At 41.9% G+C, this 23,035-nt stretch overlaps 1 protein-coding gene across 1 annotated transcript in view; it reads left to right on the top strand.

Annotated features, from left to right (window-relative positions):
- Positions 1-1,851: 1,851 nt before the first annotated feature.
- Positions 1,852-23,035, top strand: part of apoba (apolipoprotein Ba) — a gene marked incomplete at both ends in the record, with an annotated part of 83,490 nt that continues 62,306 nt past the window's right edge. The window contains 5 exon segments of the mRNA XM_080042762.1: positions 1,852-1,909; positions 2,667-2,705; positions 4,310-4,422; positions 4,537-4,682; positions 10,381-10,528. Coding sequence (XP_079898888.1) covers positions 1,852-1,909; positions 2,667-2,705; positions 4,310-4,422; positions 4,537-4,682; positions 10,381-10,528 — 504 coding nt within the window.

Here is a 23,035-nt window from a genome sequence, read left to right as displayed (position 1 = left end):
TTAAATCTGATCATCCTAGCCTGAGAAAAGGCAGAAAGAGTGTTCACTGTCGAACCCTATACTTTCCTTCTTGTGACATCACAGTAAGGGTCAGGATTAACAGGACAGCTGGGCCAAGGGAAGACTGAGGGAAGAAAAACCTCATTCATTATATTATAATAGCTGGTTCCGTATGGGTGAAGTATTCCTTTAAATTTGGGCAGTGAGACGGAAGCTAGTAGCGCATCTTTGGAATCAATTGTAGCAGCAAATCTAGTTTTCTTCTCCTCTAGCAGTAAGACGAAGTTAACATTAGCGCGGGTTTTTTTCTCCTCTGCGAATCTCGCGGTGTTGGCCAATTTGTATAAAAACAACAAACCAGTAAATTTTGGATTTAAAATGCATTGTACCGCGCGTTACTGAGATTTGTACCGAGTTACATATTACCATATTTTTTGTTGTAATGCCTTACATTACCGCGTTACAGCAAAACGTAATGCATTACAGTAATGCATTACTTCCTGTAACACGTTACTCCCAACACTGCTTAGAATCCTTATAAAACATGAATGTGTTGAAGAAAAACTGTTTTTATTGATATGAGTTTATTTAGTGTTGCTTTTGATGAAAAAAGCTCTTTTTAGTCATTAAAGTTTTGTGCTACCTATGTGTTAGGTAGCACAAAAAAAAACCTATGTAGTAGGTAACACAAAAAAAAACCCTATGTAGTAGGTAACACAAAAAAAAACCTGTGTTAGGTAGCACAAAAAAAAAACCCTATGTGTTAGGTAGCACAAAAAAAAAACCTATGTGTTAGGTTTTTTTTGTTGTTGTGCTACCTATGTGTTAGGTAGCACCAAAAAAAACTTATGTAGTAGGTAACACAAAAAAAAACCTATGTGTTAGGTAGCACAAAAAAAAACCCTATGTAGTAGGTAACACATATCTATGTAGTAGGTATGTAGTAGCTACTACAATTTTGTGTACCTTATTGTAAAGTGTTACCGTGAATATTAATGAAGGTATCTGCTGCAAAATGTGAAAAATCTCTGACAACCATTACATTAATTTTGTGTTGTAAAATGAGTAATATGACTGACTCTTTTTCACACGCTATGGCAAAGCTTGTGAAAAAAAGAGAAAAAGACATGAAAAGGGCAGAGGTTTAGTCTGTCTGCTTTAATACATCGGGTATAACCTGTACTGTCCAAACAAAACACTATATTTATGATAAGATTGTTGTCACAAGATTTCTATCTAAATTTCATTTAGACACATTGGAGCTTTGATGAGGCCAGTATTACATATCTGAAGACGACATACGTAAGTATAATAATAATAATAATTGATAGTATTTATATAGCGCTTTTTGCAAGTCACTCAAAGACACCTTACATAAAATAAAATAAAATACAGTATGAGGATATCAGGTTTGAGTAAAAAATGTTCACATTATCAGATTTTTGTCCAGCATTATTGTTTTAAAGAATACTTCTTGCGAGTGGATATACGTATGTCCATGAAAGAAATGATAGATCCACCACTTATTAGACCAATGGAGGTCAAGATTTCAATGCTAAAGTAGATCACAGCAGCAAAAGTACAGTATTTGAGGTCTGGATGACTAAGTTTCCACCTGAAAACTGCTTACCCCTTACCCAACAATAACCTGCTAGTTCTGTTTGAACTTTGCTTTGGAACGACCTTCCAGACCTTTCTGTGTTTGTGTATGTACCTCCGATACTCTGCAGGGCTGGATTATGAGTAGACAAGGAAGAGGGGCCTTATAAAAGATGGATGTGAAGGTCGCTGCTGTAATAGTCAAGATTTGAGCCAGGTGAAGAACACAGAGGAAATCCTTTCCCTTTACCCATGATGGTTTACAGCAAGCTGTGTTTGTTACTGCTGCTGACCAGCTACACACTTGCTGGTAAGTAGGAATGCATTTAGATTTTGAGTAATACAAGTTTTCTGAAGCATCTTGTGAGGTAAATATTTTTGTAAAGGCCTTTCCTCAGCTGATATTTTGACTCAGAGTAGAAAAAGGTACAGGTGTTATTAATAACTTTTAGGATTGCTCTGTTCCATTTAAGTGTCTCTGTAAGCCATGCTATTGTGACTGAGCCATCATGCTACTGAAACCCTTAAAACGGATCATTTACACCTGTACTTTTCATGTCAAGAAGTCTTCAGTGGCAACAATTCTGGTTCCAGGTTCTTGCAATGTTGCATGCTTGCTCATTGTTGTGGCTTACTGTGGCAAGGAAATGTTTATTAATCCTTACATATCTATTCATGCGTTGGTTAGAAAGCATACAATATGTATGAACATGTACAGATATTTGATAAAATCTGTTTTTATTCGTCAGCTTTCTGGATAACAATTATGCCATATTTGCTCAGTTTGCAGTTTTAAAAATGATAAATTCAATAGATGTGTGGTACATGTACCAATTGGCATACAATCAGTATTAAGAAGAAAACAAAACTGTGGTGGAATAAAGGGAAAAGGGCAACAAAGAGACTAGATATTCACAATTCCAGTCCAGTGACTTATCTTTCAAGATAAATAAAATAGTGAAAGAACATCCGAAGTATTCTCTTGTTTTATGCACTGGTAATCAACAATGTCTGTTAACCTATTTATCATTTACATGATCCTTCACATGTGCTTTGTTTTCCAATAGGAGCCAATGACAGTAATGAACAAACTTTTACATGTCTGTGTAAGTTGATATCTACACATTAAACATTCACATTAAATGTCCATTTCGCCATCTACAAAAACTAACAACTTTCAAAAACCTTTCTGAATATTTCAATGTGGGCTGTTTTCATTACATTAAAGTTCTATCTTGGTTCAGCAGTCAAACGTTGTAATAATAGGAGGTTGGTTAGGCCCCCAAATTGATGTAATTAGAAAATCTTTGGACTTTGTCTGTGGCTTGACAGTATGTGAACCTGGAAAGAGCTGAGTGTGTATTTGCATAGTGTAGATAGAGTGCAAACAGACACATTGACCTGCTAACTGATGGTGGCTGTGCAAAACGAATAAACAAAAGACCTTTTTCTAGAGATAGCAGCAGGAGCCGGTGAACTCTTGCTCTGTGTTGTTCATTATTCTGTACAAAAACTGTTAGAAACATTTAGCTGCCGCTGGGTCAAAGGTCTGCCCACACATGACAATGTGGTTCCTTGACTGTGAACTTATAATGCAGGAGGAACAGAACAATAGGGTTAACGATAGGTTTCTGTTATTTGTTTTTAGATCATTGCATGGGCTGGCACCTCAATATATGTCTGAACTGCTGCACATTAATGCTCCAGCCAGAGCCATGCGGTCAGCTCAACAGATGCTGCTAGATGTCCCTAGGTCTAGGCTAAAAACCAAAGGTGACAGATCTTTAACTGCGGCTGCTCCCAATTTGTGGAACAGTCTTCCCTTACATTTAGGAACTGCCCAGTCCATTAATGGTTTTAAATCATTGTTAAAAACTCACCTCTTTGCACTGGCTTTTTTTTTTTGTTATTTTTTTTTTTGGCATTTTCAAGCTTTATTTTGATAGTACAGAGGTGAAATGGGGAGACAGAGAGAGACCTTTACCTGCAGTAAAGGTCCACGGGTCGGATTCGAACCCGTGACCACTGCAACCAAGGCCGGAGCCAATATGGTACGCGCTCTATCCACTACGCCACCGGAGCGCCCTGCACTGGCTTTTAATACAAGTTGAGCTTGACATTTGGACACTTTGATGCTCATATTTATTGTGTTTTTAATTTAAGCGTCTTTGAGTGACCTACAAAAAAGCGCTATATAAAACCTATCAATTATTATTATTATTATTATTATTAAATGTGTTTTTATTTTTATGTATCTTATACATCTAATAGCACATATTTGCTATTGTGTTTATAGCCTGTACATCACTTTGGTCAACTGAGATGCATGCTATATAAACAAACTTTAACTTAACTTGACTAGAAACATGACTTATTGTGCTGGCTTGAAATGCTTTGCTTTTTAGAGAGCCTATTGTAACATCTGCCCAGGGACTTCAGATGAAAACCAGCCTTTGGTGTAAATCTGGCATTAATTTAAAGTACATTAATGTCAAATAAAATAAAGATAAAGATCAGGCTCACTTCTTTTAGCAGCAGACCCGGGTTAGAATCCGGCCAGGGTCGTTCTCTGCAAATCATTCCCTTCTCTGCCCCATTTCATCTATTTCTCTCCACACTATCAATAAAGCATTGAAAAAACCAAAGAATAATCTTTAAAAATAAAAGAAAGTCAATGTAACCATATTACACCATTATTTTGCAATTGCAGTGACATCTCGATTCAAGGCCTACAAGAAATATCTGTACCAGTACACCACAGAGAGCAGAAATAGTGTGTTAGGCACTGCCAATCTGAGGAATGGCCCTAAAGTCTCTTGTCAGGTACATGACTGTTTTCTGGTCCCAATTGTCAGTTCACTTGCTCACAAAATGTTCTTATTTGAGCTCCCTCCCCGTCTCTTAATTGACCCTGGGTCTGCTGTCAAATGTCTTCAGGTTGAGCTGGAAGTCCCTCAGCTGTGCAAATTCATCCTGCACACCAGGGCCTGTGTTCTCAGTGAGGTTTCTGCCACGGATCCCCAGGGAAAGCTGCTCTACACACAGGCCTCCAGCTCTCAGGCTTTCCAGGCTGCTATGGAAAAGTAAGATCATACACTATTCACATTATTTAATACCCATGCAATAACAAAACATTTCCATTGTTTGTTAAGAAGTTAAGAGAATGAAAGTTTAGGCTGTAGAAAGCAAATGAGGTAGCTACCGGCAGATTTTGTACTCGTATGTTACATGTTTTCAATTCAGGCATGGGCAAAGTCAGCTTTATTTGTCAAATAAAAAAATATGTACCAGACATAAAGAGGAATCGAAATTGCGTTATCTCCGACCCACGGTGCAATTAGAACAAAGGATAAAATTAGGTAAAATAAAAATAGAAATATTTACAATAAATAAATTCTAAATAGTGCAAAAGGTAAGGCAAAACAAAACGGTATATATAAAGTAAATAAATTGAGATGTGTGCAATGAGGAACAGTATTTACAACATGTGCAATATGCAGTTAACTGAAGAAATTGAAAGTTTACATTATTAGGGCATTTCGATGTGCAGACTGTATAACTAGGTTAAAAGTCTAGAGTTCTTTGGGGCAAATGGGAGGGGTTTCAAAGTCCAGTGTTCTTGGGAGCAGAGGGGAGGGAAGAAAGCGAGGGGAGAGAGTTAAGTTTCCTGACAGCTTGGTGGATGAAGCTGTTACCTAGTCTGGTGGAGCCGGCCCTCAGGCTTAATGTGGGCCATGACTAACCTTTCAAAGCACTTCATGACAATGGGGGTCAATGCAACGGGTCGATAGTCATTGAAAGTGGATGGTGAGGGCTTCTTTGGAACAGGTATGATGGTGGTGGCTTTGAAGCACGACGGAACAACAGCCTGACTCAGAGAAGCTTTGAGAATGTCCGTGAAGACATTTTTGAGCTCCTCTGCACAGTCCTTTAGCACACGACCAAGAATGTTGTCTGGACCTGCAGCCTTGCAGGTGTTGCTCTTGGAGAGGGTTCTCTTCACGCTGGCTGCAGTCAGGCACAAGGTCTGGTCGTGGGGAGGGAGGATGGTCTTCTGTGGAGGTGTGCTGTTGTGTGCTTCAACCTGGCAAAGAAGCTGTTGAGGTCATTCAGCAGAGAGGTGTTGCTGTCCCAGGTCTGCGGCGGGGGTTTGTAGTCTGTGATGGTCTGGATACCGCGCCACAGGCTCTGTGCGTTCTTTGCAGTGGTTGGTTATTTTTCAGGTGTAGCTGTGTTTGGATTTCCTGATGCCACGGGATAGTTTGGCCCTCGCTGTTCTCAGACAGGCTGCGTCCCCAGCTCTGAAGGCAGTGTTCCTGGCCCTCAGTAGCCCACGGACCTCTCCTGTCAGCCATTGCTTCTGGTTAGCCCGGGTGGTGATGGTTCTGGTGGTGGTAAAATAATTTGCTGATGTAGGAGGTGACAGTGTCAATATACTCCTCAATGTCTGTGTGGCTGTGGTAGGTGGCTGCCTGCTTAAACATCTCCCAGTCTGTAGTGTCAAAACAGTCTTGAAGTGCAGCTGGCCACACACGTACCTGCTTCAGAACTGGTTTGGTGACTTTCACCCTGGGTCTGTACACTGGCATAAGCATGACACTGAATGTGGTCCGAATGGCCGATGTGGGGGAGGGGGGAAGCCCTGTAAGCACCTTTGAGTGAGGTGTAAACCATTTTCCAGAGTGTTACTTTCTCTTGTGGGAATGTTCACGTGTTGGTGGAATTGTGGGAGAACAGTCTTAAGATTTACGTGATTGAAATCCCCAGCAAAGATGAAAAACGTGTCTGGGTGGGCTGTTGCTCACTGATGGCGTTATAAAGTTCCCAAAGTGCCTCGGTTCTATCAGCGTTGTTGGTAATGGGGGGGGGGGGGGGGGGGGGTATACAGTATTCCAACATGATAACGACCACAAACACACCTCCAGGACAACCACTGCCTTGCTAAAGAGGCTGAGGGTTAAGGTGATGGACTGGCCAAGCATGTCTCCAGACCTAAACCCTATTGAGCATCTGTGGGGCAACCACATCTAGTGGAAACCTGTGAAGCTCTGGTGAACTCCATGCCCAAGAGGGTTAAGGCAGTGCTGGAAAATAATGGTGGCCACACAAAATATTGACACTTTGGGCCCAATTTGGACATTTTCACTTATGGGTGTACTCACTTTTGTTGCCATCACTTTAGACATTAATGGCTGTGTGTTGAGTTATTTTGAGGGGACAGTAAATTTACACTGTTATACAAGCTGTACACTGACTACTTTACATTGTATCAAAGTGTCATTTATTCAGTGTTGTCCCATGAAAAGATATTTGAAGAAATGTGAGGGGTGTACTCACTTTTGTGAGATACTGTACAAGCAGAGTCGCTGTTATCTCTCTCGGTTGATAGAATGGATGGCACTATTGTGCCTACAGCTATGCTAAAAAGTACAATAGTAACCTATGGGAGAAAATGCGGCCTACGTCCCCTTTTTCAGGCCTTGATTTGAGTTTTCTGGAGCAAAACCCCACAGAACAAAGGGTCATAAAACAAAGAAACCCAGCCCAGTCATTTCTGATAAGGATTGAAATCGAGGGGTCAACCATGCGACCCTGCTTTGATAAAACCAGCAGACTCCCCAAAATCCAAGCCTTTCGCAGTGGATCCATCCACAAAGCGGGTGTTTGCAAACGTAAAACTGAGCTCACAGACTGCTTGCCTGCAGTCTTTATCTTCCCGAATCTGAAGGAAGTTTCACCAAAGAAACTTCATCCTACCGCGGCTGCAGAAACTCAGCCGCACCTTCCTCCTTGCCAGCCGGAGAAGTAGCCGAGCGTTCCGTAACGCAACAGACGGTAAACTGCCTTCCTTCATCGCCGCCTCCGTAAAAGACGCACGCGCCACCACCGGAGCAAGCCAGTTTACCGCGACGGGCCCCGTCTTTCACCAAGAAGCAAGATTGCTCGACTACCCATCGCTTCTCATCACCGTCGGAGACGGTTCACAGTAGGCATTTGTCTGGGCTATAAAGTAGGCTATAGATATCTATTTTGGGTATACATTAACTTAAGGTTAAGGTACCGACTGACCAGTCGGTTTTCCCTGTTTTAAATGTGATTCTGACGGCATTATTTTCATATTTTGCCAAACTGCTCACTGTGTTTTTCCTCCCGCTTTCCGGGAGGATTGTTTGATTGTTGTGATTGTCGCTTCGTGCCAGAACAGCTGTTCCCCTCTGATAACTCCGAAGCAGCACCAGTTTTGCTAGCCCACTAGCAGATTGAGTGACTGTAGGCTACTTAACATGGTGAACAACTAACTGCACTTTCTGTGGCGAGCTTTTACTTGATCTCTTTCTTCTTTCTCTCTCTTTATTCAAACTCCGTACATCTGCACACCAACACATTCTTACATTCGCGTCACGATTGTTAAAGAGATCCTATTATACTACTTTTCTGGTCTTAATTTCTTGTTAAAAACTGCTATAGAGCAACCTGACACGAATCACATCACAAAAAACTATGTAGATTTTCGGGACACTCTTCCTCTTACCCTAGCCAGCACAGCAGTCTCTCTCTACACACTGCTTTGAGCTTCTCCGCCCCTCCCCCCTGCTGCAAACCCCACTCCGTTGTGATTGGTTACCTTCCTTCCAGTAGCGGGAAATTTCAGGAAATTTCCAGGAAGGTGGGGGCATGCAGCCGGAGCTTGCCTGAGCGGCAGCATTACCATACATGGAAACATGACAGAAACGACCCGAGCGTGACAGAAAACCCGGAAATTTGAACAAGTTCGGCTCGACCGGCTGCCATAGTTTTTAGTGCTCTGCATAGCCACCCCAGACGGTCAGCAGGGAATACGTCGAAATGCATGTACGTAATTATTTGATACTCTAGTATGGTTAAACATGACTATAAATCATTATAACAACGTTTATAGGTCATAAAAGTCGGAAAGTATCATAGGTCCTCTTTAAGCATATGAGCGTTGACTTCTGTGGTTTCCAAATTTAAATCGTGTGGGTCGCGAGCGCTGACCTCCTTCACGTGACGCAAACGTCACGAGCTGTCCGCCATTTTTGGCTTTGGGCGGTGTCCACCCCCCCTTTCTTTTTGACACTCTCACACACACAGTAGTGCATACACATGTACTATAGCCTGTGGGTTTGATTCTAAACTGTTCTTATTATTGCTTGTGCTACGTCTGATTTCTTAAATTAGATTAGTTCATGGTTATTGATTTATGTGTTTAAAAAAAATATTAAAAATTTAAGATTTTTTTTGGCACTTTTCATGCTTTATTTGACAGTGTGAAGAGACAGAGGTGAAATGGGGCAGAGAGGGGAATGACATGCAGAGAACGACTGCGGGTGGGAATCAAACCCAGGGCTGCTGCTGGGCCTGGCCCGGGGGGGACGCCCTACCAACTGAGCTAAGGGCGCCCCCTGACTTATGTGTTTTAATCAACTTGCCTAAGTAAATAAACCCTTACATTTTGATTTTAAGAAGCAGTGTCTGTGATATTTGTGTCTTGTATTTCACTAATTGCTGGTAAATACGGTCTATGCTCGAATATTCACTCCTTCATTATCTTAAATGTACATTGTAACCAACTTTGACATTTTAAAAGGTAAATCCCTTTAACATTGAGACTGTTTTTCTGATTTGATTCAAAGTTCCTTTTTTTCAAAGTAATTTGATTAGCTTGACTAATTTAATTGATCATTAATTAACAATTTTCTTAATATTATAATTTCCTTGAAATTAATAATATTCTTGACTTTGACCAAATCTACCCCTTATGAATTCCCAACAGCACTTTATGATCATGAACTTCGCCAGCGGTGAACAGTGTTTACATACCACAGCGGCGTCCCGACACCAAACACCACCTTTCTTCTTTGCTCCTTTCACAAGGATTCTGTCCGAACGGTGGCACGTGAACCGTTCAAGCTGAACGGCTGAGTCCGGGATGTTGTCGGTCAGCCATGTCTCCATAAAACCATAGGCACAGCCCTCCATCCCGTCACGGTGCGCAGACCTCAGCAGCTGTATATGATCCATTTTATTGTCCAGAGACCTTACGTTCGCCAAGAGGAGAGTTGGAAGAGCATTTTAGCCTGCCTTGCTCTAATGACTCTGCGTTTGCCTCTCTTCAGTTTCCTCTCGCACCGCTTTCGGCGTCTCCTCTCTGGGGGGAAAGCCGGCCGGCGAAGTTGTCCTAAGGTCCTGTGTTTTGATTGTTTGTTTTTAGGATTGAATCCAAACTGACAGAAAGGAGAATACCGCTTGTATTTTTGTTTTACCGTTTTCCTGCTGGAAGGCAGAAATTAAAATATGAGTCGAATTCTCCTTTTCGTGCATATTGGTACTAAATCAAAAAAGACTATGACAGAAATGTTTTATGTCCGATTTCCCCTTTGTTCAATTCTGACTGTAAAACAAATAAACAAGCCTCATTGGCAATTCCATCTCTGGGCAGAGTTCTCCTGATTGGTTGCAGCGCTCCGTCGGCTCAGCTTTGCCACTGGAAATACAGAAGTAGGAAGCTCAATAAGAAGCAGGAAGCTTTGTTCAGGGAGCTATTTCCTAAACAAAGACAATACAGTCTATACAGTACATCAATTTATTATGTATGGCAAGTGTAAAACAAGTGTATCAGTGTGGACACTTGGAATTCATGTGACTTTTATGTAATTTTAACATGTTATGTTGAAGTTGTAAATGGCGGGACAGTGAGATGTTTGCAGCCATGATGCTGAAGCAGTGGGGCTAAAGTGGTCTGTTCTTTAATTGTTCTAGAAGCCCTTTGAAGTTCACTGTGGAGGAAAGCCACAGTGTCCAGCTTTACCCAGAGAAGGACGAAGCAGTCAACATCTTGAACATTAAGAGAGGAATCATTTCCGCACTCATGGTGCCTGTCATGGAGGAAAAACACAACAGCCTCATGGTTAGTATTTTATTGTAACCCAAAAATAGATCAACAAGGTGAAACAGAGTATTATACCAAAATATTTGAATGAGCTAACAGTAGGATACTGTTATCTGCAGTCAGTGGCGCAAAAAGTGGGTATGCACTATATGCAGCGCATAGGGGCGCCGCACTAGAGGGGCGCCAAAACGATCGGGGGAAAATTATTTGGAGTCGACATTTTTCTGTATTCAACAGCGTTTGTGTAAATGATATGATCAATAACAGAGGTACGTCACTGAATAGGCGCCCCCCGCTCCTTCGCCTCCTCCTCCCCACACACTATAGTGCCCCAGTGCGCGCCCCCTCGAGCGCGCGCCGGGGCGCGAGAGCTTTCATTTGAATCGTGTTGTCTTCTGATGACAGGGTCAGGGACCTACAGATGGATAGGCAGTCGCGGGGCATACAAAATAAAACGGGAAGATTGAGAAGGAGAAAGATTGCATGGATGAAAAAAGCTTTTCAAAGTGGTTGAATGAATAAATACACCGTACGCATATGGCCGATTGTATTGATTAATGCACACTGATTATCGGCCGCGACTCGCGGATTGTCACTGCAGATTAACGTGTCACCTCAAATTTTTGACGATTGCTGTTTTCACAGTTTTTGAATGGTAGTGTAGTGAATATAGCAGGTCAGCGCCCAAACAACACACTCACCTGTTTCCCACTATTATCATATTTTGCACCGTTCCAGCGCACGACTGAGTTGTGTGTGTGTGTGAGAGATAGAGACTGAGAGATATAGATAGAGACAGAGAGATATATGTGTCTGATTGATGGTTGTGTAGCAATGATAATGAAAATTCTGTTTGTCACACTCTTAGATTTCAGGCTCTAAGTTATTTTCTGTCTTATTAAAAAGAGTTTTATCAACAAGCTGGTTTTTCCCATTGAACCTTTTTTCTGAGCTGTTTTTTAACGTTGTTCTTAGTAAATACTTACACACTTTGTATGGGTAAAGTCAAGAAGGTTGGCTGACTAACTTGTTTGGCTCATTTTACTATTAATTTGAACTGAAATAAAAGTTTTCTTTGTCTTTAATTCTCTTCACCAGAGTACACCAAATTGCTTATTTTACATGTTCAAATCACAAAAAAAACCCAGACCCCCCTACAGGGGTTTGTTTTCGGACATGTCACCGTTTTCATGTCTTACGATTTTGCATGCCTGCAACTAGTGAGGCCACAAAAACCTAAATGCCCAGTATATAGTTTTATTTATGCTGACCAACCTGTTATTCACTGTGCCCTTTACTTTTGGGAGAATCAGTGCATGCAGACATGACATGGTTGAGCAGATCACCTGCTCTAATATGTAACTTAAAATGGAAGTCTGTAATTCGCCGGCGCCTGCTAAGTGTCTGCATACCCCCCAGAAAGTGGGTAGTTGCCCCTGTCTGCAGTCAATGAGCCAGATTCAGCTGTGTGCGCCAATTTGATCATTTTCCAGACAGTTCATAAAAAAATAATAAATACAACTTAAAAAATACAAGTTAATAATAAAATGTATTATTATTAAAAAATAATAAAAACATAAATGACTAGGTACTTATAAATCCATGGATAGCACATGCAAGAGCCATCAGGCCGACAGTACATCACAGCTAGTGTTACACGTTACAAACAGAACAAACAATCAACAACTACAACAAGAAATAATAAAAACAAACAGGAAGAACACAATAATAACAACTACAATGCAGATATAGTCCACAATAAGAAGTAGAAACATGTACGTAGAGTTTGGGAAAGTGTAGTCTCGAGTCCTAGTAGTGTAGAGCATAACTCATAACTCTTCAAAAACTGAATTAAGAATAACAATTTCTTAACTAGAAAATCCCACAGAGATTTTAAAAGCACGGGCCCCCTGGCGCCGACCGCCAGCCCCACATTGGCGGTGCCCCACCCGTCGGCCTGGCTCAAACGCTTCTACGAACCGCCGCTGCGCGCTTTCCAAACTCGATTCCCAAGTTTTGGCTAATTGAAGGTTGCAGTCGTGGCAAATCAGCAGCAAAGGCGAAGACGTTTTGGTCAACGGCGGCCATGTTTCTCGAGCTATCTCGCTATAACTTTTTATACATGTGAATGTCGTTCGCCTAAGGCCGTTAACACAATTTGGTGATGATAGGTTCGAAATCCATAAAGGAAATGTCACGTGACTGTTTTTCAGGTTATGCAAATTAGGGGGGAAAAAAAATCATGGCTGACCCCTATGGTCCAAGAGGCTGTACATGTATATACAATTTCAAGTCAATCAGAGTTAGAGGGAAAGGGGCGTGGCCTGTCAAACATTGCATTTCTTTATTATGGTTTTCGCATTTGTGGCGCCCTCTATGGGTTAATCTCGAAGAGCCTCTTTGGGCATGCTACCACATGTGTTCTGCACATATCCAGTAAGGTTTATGATGATAGGACCTATGGTTAATGAGTTATGGCCAATTAGCTGCAAAGCCCCGAAACTAAGTAAACGTTTTTGTCAATGGCGGCCATGTTTTTCGAGCTATCCTACTAATATTTTACGGACATGTGTATGTTAATCCCCCGAAGTTCCATGAGTAATTTGGTGTCGATACAGTGAAATTTGAGAAAGTTGTGGTTAAAAACCTGTTTTTCAGTTTATGCTAATTAGCAGAATATATTTCCAGGCGGATTTATATGGTCCCAGAGGCTTTTTTGTAGAGCACTCTCAAGTGTAACTGTGTGAGAAATTTCAAGTGAATCGGACTTACGGTGTGAGGGGCGTGGCCTCTCAAACTTTTTTCAGTTGGGGCTTAATAACAGCGCCCCCTTGAGGAAATTAAAAAAACTGAATAATAACACACCCCGGGGAGTGGGGACGGATGTTCTGTGAAACTTTTGAGTTTCTAAGTGCAACGGTGTGGGAGGAGATAGAGCTAGAAAAAAGGGAAGGAAGAAGAAGAAGAAGTATGGTGGATAACAATACGTTATGGACCCGTACTTAATGAGGCTTTTATAAGGGCAATTAATTTCCTCATTTTCAAGTCCATTTCCTTGTGACTTTCCTTATCCTGTTGTTAATCGATTTGAACAGTAGGTTTGCCTCTCTATTTAGCCGTCCGTGTTTCTACTGGTGTATAAGCTAAGTAGGTTTTGATCAGTATCTAGCTGAGTTGCACACAAGACAAAATCTTCTGTGGCATACCCGATAATGGAGAGAAAGACTGTTGCGGGAGCAAAACTTGACATTGGACAAAACTATTAACATCTGCAGAGCAACAGAAACCACACGTGCTCAAGCCAAGGAGCTGCGAAAGGAAGAGACAGCAGGACATGCGGTAAAAACGGGAGAACAGTACTCTAAGCATCCAAATAAATACAAGTCGCAAAGAGAGGCTAAAACAGACTTTAAATGTGGGAAATGTGGAGGAAGCCACAAACTAATGTTGTGTCCAGCATATGGCAAGGAGTGTCATAACTGCTTGAAAAAGAACCACTTCTCAAAATGCTGCAAAGTGGACGCCTTTAAGAAAAAGAAGGTGCATGCAGTTAAAGGAGAACCTGAGAAGTTCTTTGTGGATGCGGTGCATATAAAGGAGGCTAAAGATGAAGAAGAATGGATAGTGCCATTGACTGTTAACAGGACTATCATTCCATTCCAGGAGTTTAGTCAACCTCATATCTGTGAATGAGTATGAGAAACTCACTGTAAAAAGCTAAATATTGCCTGTGAAAACAAAAGTGAGTGGATACACTAGAGAAAAAGTGCCGGTCAAAGGAGGCTGCATCGCAACATTCGAACACAGCGGTAAGAAAATAAAAGAAATGCTGTTGATTGTTGATATGCATGTCAAGCCAATATTGGGATAACAAGTATGCCAACGACTAAACCTGGTAAAGATAGTCTTTGTAGTCTCATCTCAACTTGCTAATGATCATGACTCACTCATGGAGGAATACAGTGACTGTTTTGAGGGGTTTGGATGTTTACCGGGGGAATAAACAATTCAAGTTGATGAAAATGTGCCTCCAGTAGGTCATTCATGCAGAAAAATACCATTCAAGCTGAGAGGAAAACTCACAGAGGAGTTAACTAGAATGGAGAAACCAGGAGTGATAAAGAAAATTGATGAACCTATATCATGGGTCAGCTCACTGGTAGCTGTGGAAAAGCCCATCGGAAAGCTGAGAATGTGTTTGAATCCAAGGGATCTTAACAAAGCAGTCAAGCGTGAACACTTTAAGTTGCCGACAAGAGAAGAGATCATGGCACAGTTTGCTGGAGCCATGTCGTTCAGTAAACTGGACGCGTCGTTGGGGTTCTGGCTAGGGATGTCCATGGTTAACTGGTTAACCGTTAACCGTTAAGAAGATCTTTAACCGGTAAATACTAAAGGTTAAACGGTTAAAAAAAAAAATCTTAATTTCTCTGAAATCCGGACTCTTATTTTGATATCGCTAAACCGGATGTAAGAATGCCAACTGTCGGTAAAGAATGAAACGAGTAGTGTAGGCTCCGCTCAACTTTATAATAGGTCCATGGTACGCTCCCTGTCACAACTTATGGTCACAACACTCCCGTGTCATATGTTTGTATAATTTAATTAACAGCGTGGGCTCCCGCTAGCTTAACATAGCGCTAGCATTAGCCTTCTTGAGGTGGATGCTGTCCTACATCTATCACCGTCTCAGTGAGTGTGAGGGAGTGACAGACAGCCAGGCAGTGAGTGCACGCTCCCTGCACAGACACAGGTCTGCCATGATTGTGTGCCAGGATCAATAGCGAAAATCCGTCATAAAGAAAAGCGTTAAGTATCGTTATGCAGTACTGATAACATCGGAGCTTATCAATATTACGGTCTTTCAAAATGTTGCCCCGTGCTCAGCACTACTTAGCACCGCGTGTGTGTGTGTGTAAATGTCCCTCTTCAGTCACTTATTGCACTTTCTGCTTCTACATTCGCATACTAGACCTCTTCTCACAACAGACAAAGGTTGCCGTGTGAATGTCAAAATGTAGGCATTTAAATTGGCTACTGGTCCCTGAATTGTTTTTAAATTAATATGCAGGTCCGTGGAACAAAAAAAGGTCGGGAACCCTGCTATAATGCTTCATGTATTTCATTATAAATAGGCTACATTAAATCTTAACGGTTATCCGGTTAATAACCGTTAATTCTGGTGGTTAACCGGTTAAAGAAAAAAATCTAAATGGCCATCCCTAGTTCTGGCAAATGAAGCTAGACGAGATATATCAAAAAATATTTAATTTTCTCAAGTTTAAGAAAAAACATAACATCGCTCAACCAAGAAGAAAACAGGGGAGGCTTTAGAGACTTCCACTCAAAAAGTATTCTTCTCCGAGCCAGAAGAGTTGAAAAAGCAATAACATCTGCCTGCGGTCGAGAGTGGGCAGGAGGCACCAGGGGGACCCCAAAATTGGCTGTTAACGGACATGGCCGAAGATCAAGCTGCAGGACGTCAGACAGTGTTTTGAAGACAGAACACCAAAAATTGTTCAGTCTTGGACATAGAAAAAACATATGACTGTGGTCAGCCGGGGCAAAGCCACACCGGTTGCAGCTATCGTCTACGTCAGGGTAAATCTCTGCCAACTTGGCTTTAGAAAAGTGGGTTCTATGGAATACCTTAAACTGTATGAGCCCAAGGCGAGCCCAGGATGATGTTGAGCTCATTCTATCGATTGCCTTAACCCACCAGTCATCTGCGAAATCCACATTTAATTATTTCTCCCATGCAACCTTAGCTTTGAGCACAGGTTTGTTATTGAGCAACATAAGACCGCTATATACCCGGGATATAAGAGCTTTCTGATTGGGACTTAATTTAAGTACTTCCTCCCAGGGCAAAGTGGGGGTGGTGAGGGAAACAAAGGATACTGCGTGCAAATGAAGTGTCTTATTTGTAAGTAACGAAAGAAATGTGAACGTGGCAAACCAAATTTCTTAATTAGATCTGTAAAACTGGAAAAAACTCTGTTTTCATATAAATCTAAGAAGCAATTAATGCCTTTTGCTTTCCACAGAGAAAAAGAGGCATCTAAAGCAGGGGGAAATAGGTGGTTACCAACTATGGGAGCAAGTATAGACGAGGATCAGAATTTGAAATGCCGCCGGAACTGAAACCAGATCTTGAGGGAAACCAACACAATTGGATTTTTGGTGTGCTTAGACACGACAGTTGGAAGAGGGGAACACAACAACGCTGAGAGAGATGTACCCCGACAAGACTTTGATTCAATGGACCCCCAGAGGTGTTAACTGTATGGAACCAAAACAACAGTTTTTGAATATTAGCTGACCTGTAGTAGTACATAAAGTTTGGTAGGGCAAGGCCCCCTCCAAATTCACTCATTTCTAGTACGTTCCTACTAATTCTTGGGTGTTTTCCTGCCCAGATGAATGATGTAATAAGCTTGTTTAACGATTGAAAGAAGGATTTTGGTAAGAATATTGGAATGGATTGGAATAAGTAAAGAAATTGGGGTAAAATTGTCATCTTCACAGAGTTAATTCTGCCTGTCAGCGTCAGAGGGAGGTTACCCCATCTCTGAAAGTCAGATTTAGTCTGGTTAAGTAGGGGAGTGAAATTTGCAGCCATAAGAGCTGAAATGGACGGAGTGATATTGACCCCTAAACATTTAAACCCTGAGCAGCTAATATTAAATGGCAAATTCAACTGCTGGAGGTCTGAGGGGGGGATGTTAAGAGGGAAACACTCACTTTTATGCAGATTAAGCTTATACCCGGAAAAAGAGCCAAATTCATTAAGAATAGAGATAACAAACGGGATATCTGTAGCAGGATTCGAGACATAGAGCAAGAGGTCATCCGCATATAATGACACACGATGTTCGATTCCCTCACGATAGATTCCTTGAAGTAGGGGGGAAGAGCCCAGGGCTATGGATAGGGGCTCGATAGCTAGGGAAAATAAAAGCGGACTTAAGGGGCAGCACTGTCGGGTCCCGCGTTACAGTGGAAAATAATCAGACCAAGTGTCCCCAGTGCAAACACTTGCCTGGGGATCTGTATATAAAAGATGAATCCACGAGCTAAAGCGGTCACCAAAACCAAATTTTTTAAGAGCAGTAAATAAATACAGCCACTACTCGATCAAAGGCCTTTTCGGCATGAAGAAAGAATGACGCCCTTTAATAATAATAATAATAATAATAAATTTTATTTATAATGCACTTTATATTCAAGAATCTCAAAGTGCTTAAAAAGGGGGGAACCTCAAAGAAAGTTTAGCCAAATGCTCTTTTAAAGAGATGAGTTTTGAGGTTCCGTTTAAAAAGAGCTGTAGTCTGTGGGGCCCTCAGTTGGTCAGGGAGAGCGTTCCATAGTCTAGGGGCTGCAGCAGAAAAGGCCCGATCACCCATGGTGCACAGCTTTGTATGTCGGGTTTGGAGGGTGTGAGTGGATCCTGAACGGAGTGTACGTGAGGTTGTCGGGGGGGTGAGGAGTTCCTGAAGGTAAAGGGGGGCATGTCCGTGAAGGCACTGGTGGGTGAGGAGGGAGACCTTGTACTCAATTCTGAGTGAGACAGGGAGCCAGTGCAGTGATTTCAGGATGGGGGTGATGTGGTCGTGCTTGCGCACCCTCATCAGGATCCTGACAGCACTGTTCTGAATGTACTGGAGCCTCTGGATGCTCTTGCCAGGGATCCCGATGAGGAGTGCATTGCAGTAGTCCAACCTTGAGGAAACAAAGGCATGGACGAGCTTTTCTGCATCTGCCAGGGTGAGATCCTGTCTGCTCTTTCGAGACGATATCCGGCAAAACTGCCCCAAGACGAGTTGCTAGCACCTTCGCTAAGACCTTGACATCAACATTGAGGAGAGATAAAGGCCTGTAGGACCCGCAATAAGTAGGGTCTTTATCCTTCTTTAGTACGAGAGAGATTGATGCCTGGGTCAGGGTAGGTGGTAGTGTACCCCGTTCGATTGAATCACTATATACAGCTGAAAGAAGTGGGGCTAGTTTGCTACTAAATTTCTTAAAGAACTCGGTGGGATTGCCATCAGGGCCAGGGGCTTTGTTACTTTGCATAGAACTTATTGCATCAACTATTTCCTGTAGCAGCAACGGCAAATCTAGGTTTTGTCCAATTGCAGGATCAATAGTGGGCACATTAAGATTGTTAAAAAAATCGGTCCATGGTGGTGTTGTCGGTTTGGGAGTCGGATTGGTAAAGAGCCGAATAAAACGTTTTGAATGTTGCATTAATATCAAAAGGGGCAGACAGGAGAGCACCGAATGGGTCCTTAATTTGAGTAATGAGACGTGAGGAAGCTTGGTGCTTTAGCTCAGTGATTTTCAACCAGTGTGCCGCGGCACACTAGTGTGCCGTGAGAGATCGTCAGGTGTGCCGTGGGAAATTATTTAATATCACCTAATTAACCATTGTCGGGTGTCTTTGTGTGAGGAAATGGGAGCGGAACATAAAGTCTTATTGCTCCACACGGACGCGCGGCAAAGTGCTGGCCCGTGTGTATGAGCTGCGAGAGGAACTTAAAGTTTTTCTGACAAACGAGAGGTCCGATTACTCAAAGCTGCTTGCAAGTGATGAGTGGTGTGCAAAGCTGCAGGGCTCCAGACTGCGACCAAATGCTCGCATTTTGCGACCATTTTTGAGACAGTGCGAGTAGCCTACTATTTTGAACCAGGGGCACGCGCGCGACCGGGAAATTTGCCAACATATTTTTTCATTATTATTATTACATCCATTATTAGTGCTTTGTGTTTGAGAGAGAGCAGTCCGCGACTGATCAGTGAGACGATCAACTGCGCGGATCACGTGATCTACTCTCATCTCAGTGTCCCGCTGTCGTCACCTCGTTAACATGTTGCCAACTGGCGACTTTTCCCGCTATATTTGCCGACAAGCGCTAAAGGCTAGTTAAAGACCAGAGACACATCTTGCAACTTTTTTTTAATACTGCGCTCACCAGAGCCGATTAGCCTACTAGCAACGGCTGCTTTCTGCTCCTCTTCACCGCTGACAGCCCTCACTCAGACAGACAACACCGTGTCGCTCTGAGCAAGAGCTGCCAGGTGACGTTTGAAAACACGTAAAAAGTTCTATAGGTCCACATTCAATAGGCGACTGCATATCTATATAAAAAAAAGCTAACCTTGTAGTTATAGCAACTAACAAAGTTTTTAAAGTTAGTTTGTAAATATGCAAAGAGCGAGGCCTAGGTAATTTGTATAGGCCAACTAATCAGCATTTTCTATTCATTTAGCCTCTTTCAGAATGACATATTATGCAAATTAGTTGATTATGTCATCTAGCTACTACTAGTTAATTTTGGGCCAATAACTATTTTCCTTGTAGAGGAGTCAGCAGAGATAGAGAAGGAAAAATCACAGGGCTCAGGTGTAGAAGGGGTTGTGGTGAAAATGGGTCAAAATCCCAGTCTTTCTACCATTCCTGCCAGGATATCCATTTTGTGTTAATCGAAACAGGCCCATGGTTTCACACTAAGTGAGTATAAATAACTATCGCCAAATATTCAGTAGAAACCACAATAGGAAGGAGACTAGCATCCACAAAAAAATTGTCAATTCTAGAATAGGAGCGATGTACCGGTGAAAAAAAAGAAAATTCTTTTGCATGTGGATTACGAAACCTCCATGGGTCAGCGCATCCGTTTTGTAACATAAAGTCTGCAAATGCCCTTGACATGGAAGAGGGATGCTAGTCTGGGGCTGGAGCGATCTAATTTGGGGTAATAACGCAGTTCAAATCACCACCAAAAATTAATCGATGTGTATTTAAAACTGGGAGGCTGCTAAGTAATCTGTTTGCAAAACCAGCATCATCAAAATTAGGAGCATACACGTTAACCAGTAAAACAGGTGTCTGCTGTATGGTACCTGTTACAATCAAATACCTCCCTGAGGGTCTGAGATTGAGCTAGTGAGAATGAATTTTGTTCTCTTATGGATCAATATAGCCACACCCCTAGCCTTTGAATTAAAGGTAGAGTGGAAGACCTGGGGCCTCATTTATCAACCGTACTTACGCACAAATCTGTGCGTAAGGAGGGCGTAAGAACATTGCCACGCAAAGTATGGAATTTACCAAAATGTACTTAGACTTATGAATGTGTGTAAATGTAAGCACAGCTCTGACCATGCTTACGAACAGAATCTAGTGGTAGAATAGCGATATTACAAGCACAAAGCTACCTACAACTTTATGTGAGTAAAAGTTACTGCTTGCAACTTACCTTGCCTGGTACTTTCATTGTGATAACTGTTTATATCACTTAGCTCCCTCGGAGCCTAGAGCAATATAAGGTCAGCATACAACTCATGAACTGATTCTGTAATTCATGAAAATATGCATAACTCCGCTAATATTTGGAGGTTGTACCACAATTTGTTGTTCCCTGAATGCCAGATATATGAATTTGGGTACTTTCTAGCATGTTTTAAATAGCACCACTGCCTTGTCCATCCTTGAAAATGTAGGATTAGACACCATAATCAAGATCCTAGGTGCTCTACAACCCAAGCTACTGGTACTATAAGAGCTGCTGGTGGCCATTTTTAAAAATGGCCGCCGTGGGCGCCATAAGAAAAATTGGCGATGGCCCTATAGCTAAAAATCTTCCTTAGGACATGCTCTAACAGTGTGCCAAAGCTCATGTTTGTATCATAAAAAGCACAATGCATTCACATATCTGCTGGACTATAGACCCCTTATCTGTTTATCAACACGGCGGATGCGCGCGCTGCATAGCTGCAGAAAGAAAAATTGTTTGTCTGGTTGCCATGGTTACCCGTTCGGTGTTTCTTTATAGGTCCATGGTGCTAAATAGCGATGTTGTCAGCTTACTAAAAACAGTTTATCAGCGAGTGATAACATTGGTTATGCGGAAACATTAACACGAGATACGTCTTAATGACCCATACGCGTTGCCGGCAGTTGAGTAGATAAATGATGAGAAGAAATGGCCCCGACGACTTCAGTGGCCGGACTGCTGTTGGAGAGTGACAGTAAAGACCGGCAGACAGATAGACAGAGAGAGGCAGAGATGCCTTTATTTCATAATTTAGCTTTTTGATTTAAAAGTGATCATAACTAGCCGTGATCATCTGTTTTTAGACTGACTCCTGCTTTCGGGGCCGTTGGGCACACAAGCCGACCAGCTTATCAGACCAGCTGTTTGAGACGGAGATGAAAAGGAAAGTGAAACTTATGGTGGAGCAGTTAAATAGTTAAATGAATAAATATTATAACCAAACACAATAATGTGTTGTGTTATCTGCTTTAGTAGCCTACAGTAGGCTAGCACATGTCGACCCCAATCGGTTTTCGTTTATTGATTTTTCCTAAATGGTATGATTTAGCCTACTTACCGGCTACACGTGTACACGTGCAAACCCCTACTGCCTAGTCAAACCATAGAGTCAAACACAAGGGAAGAGGACGGAGATGTATAACGTCTGGGTCATTGTAAATAAGCCTCCATTGCTTTCCATTGCTATAGCCTCGTCTCCGGTCACTGTCCTTATTGTAAACATTTCACAACTCATTTATGTAATTATACAGCGGTGCATTTGGGCATTTACTAGCTTTATCACCATTCAAACTAAAAATAAACGGTTTGTGCATCCAACAGCACAACAAGACATGATTGTGGCTCGTGTCGCTCTTGTCTCTTTCTGCGGCTGACATGCGCAGTTGAGCGGGGAGTGACGCTGTGTGACGTAGTGTGACGTAGACTGATAAGGGGTCTATAGGCTATTAAGCCACCTATCCCCCATTCGGAATGTCCTAATATGGCTATTTCAGTGCAGGAGTACTTCTAGAGAAATCTCATTAGAAATTGAACTGTAATAGATATCTTCATACAACCACTGGTTATTGTTCAATAGCATCCTAGACAATACATAAATGGTATATTTGGCAGGGATTTATGTTTTGGTGATATTTGAGAGAAAGGGAAAGGAACCCTCTTTTCCTATCACCACAAAAGTACAATTTCCGCCTAAACTAAAGCTATGTATACAGGACTCTATTTCAATAAATGTTTTGGTAAATTACATTCTAACTTTTTGGTGATGTGGGACAGACACCTGGTTAGTACCTCAGCAAATCTGATGAAGAAAAGAGTGAGCATTCCCAAGTTATGGGCTTTTTTTGTCACATATCCCCTATTCGGAATGGCCTAATTTGGCTCTTTTTGAGGGACTGGGGTAGTTCTAAAGAATAACCAAAAAAACATATTTCGCCCAAAGATAAAAGTGCTCAAGAATCAATTTCATGAACAGAACATTCTAAAGATTAAAAAAAATCATTGTTGAGGTTTGTTCTACCTCGGGTAGGGGTACCTGAAAATCTGAGGGCCCCTCCTGCTAGTCTATTTAACATTGGAGGGGACACAAGCGAGCTTTTTGGCACAGCTACTGTAATGTAAGCTTTTAGACACATAAATGCTCTGGGGGGTTACCATGATAGCACTACCACCAGAAGCTTTCCACATC

This window comes from Ammodytes marinus, assembly GCF_949987685.1.
Source record: "Ammodytes marinus genome assembly, chromosome: 15".
Classification (NCBI taxonomy): domain Eukaryota; kingdom Metazoa; phylum Chordata; class Actinopteri; order Uranoscopiformes; family Ammodytidae; genus Ammodytes; species Ammodytes marinus.
The sequence above is the reverse complement of the archived record's forward strand: the minus strand, read 5'-3'. Positions and strand labels throughout refer to the sequence as shown.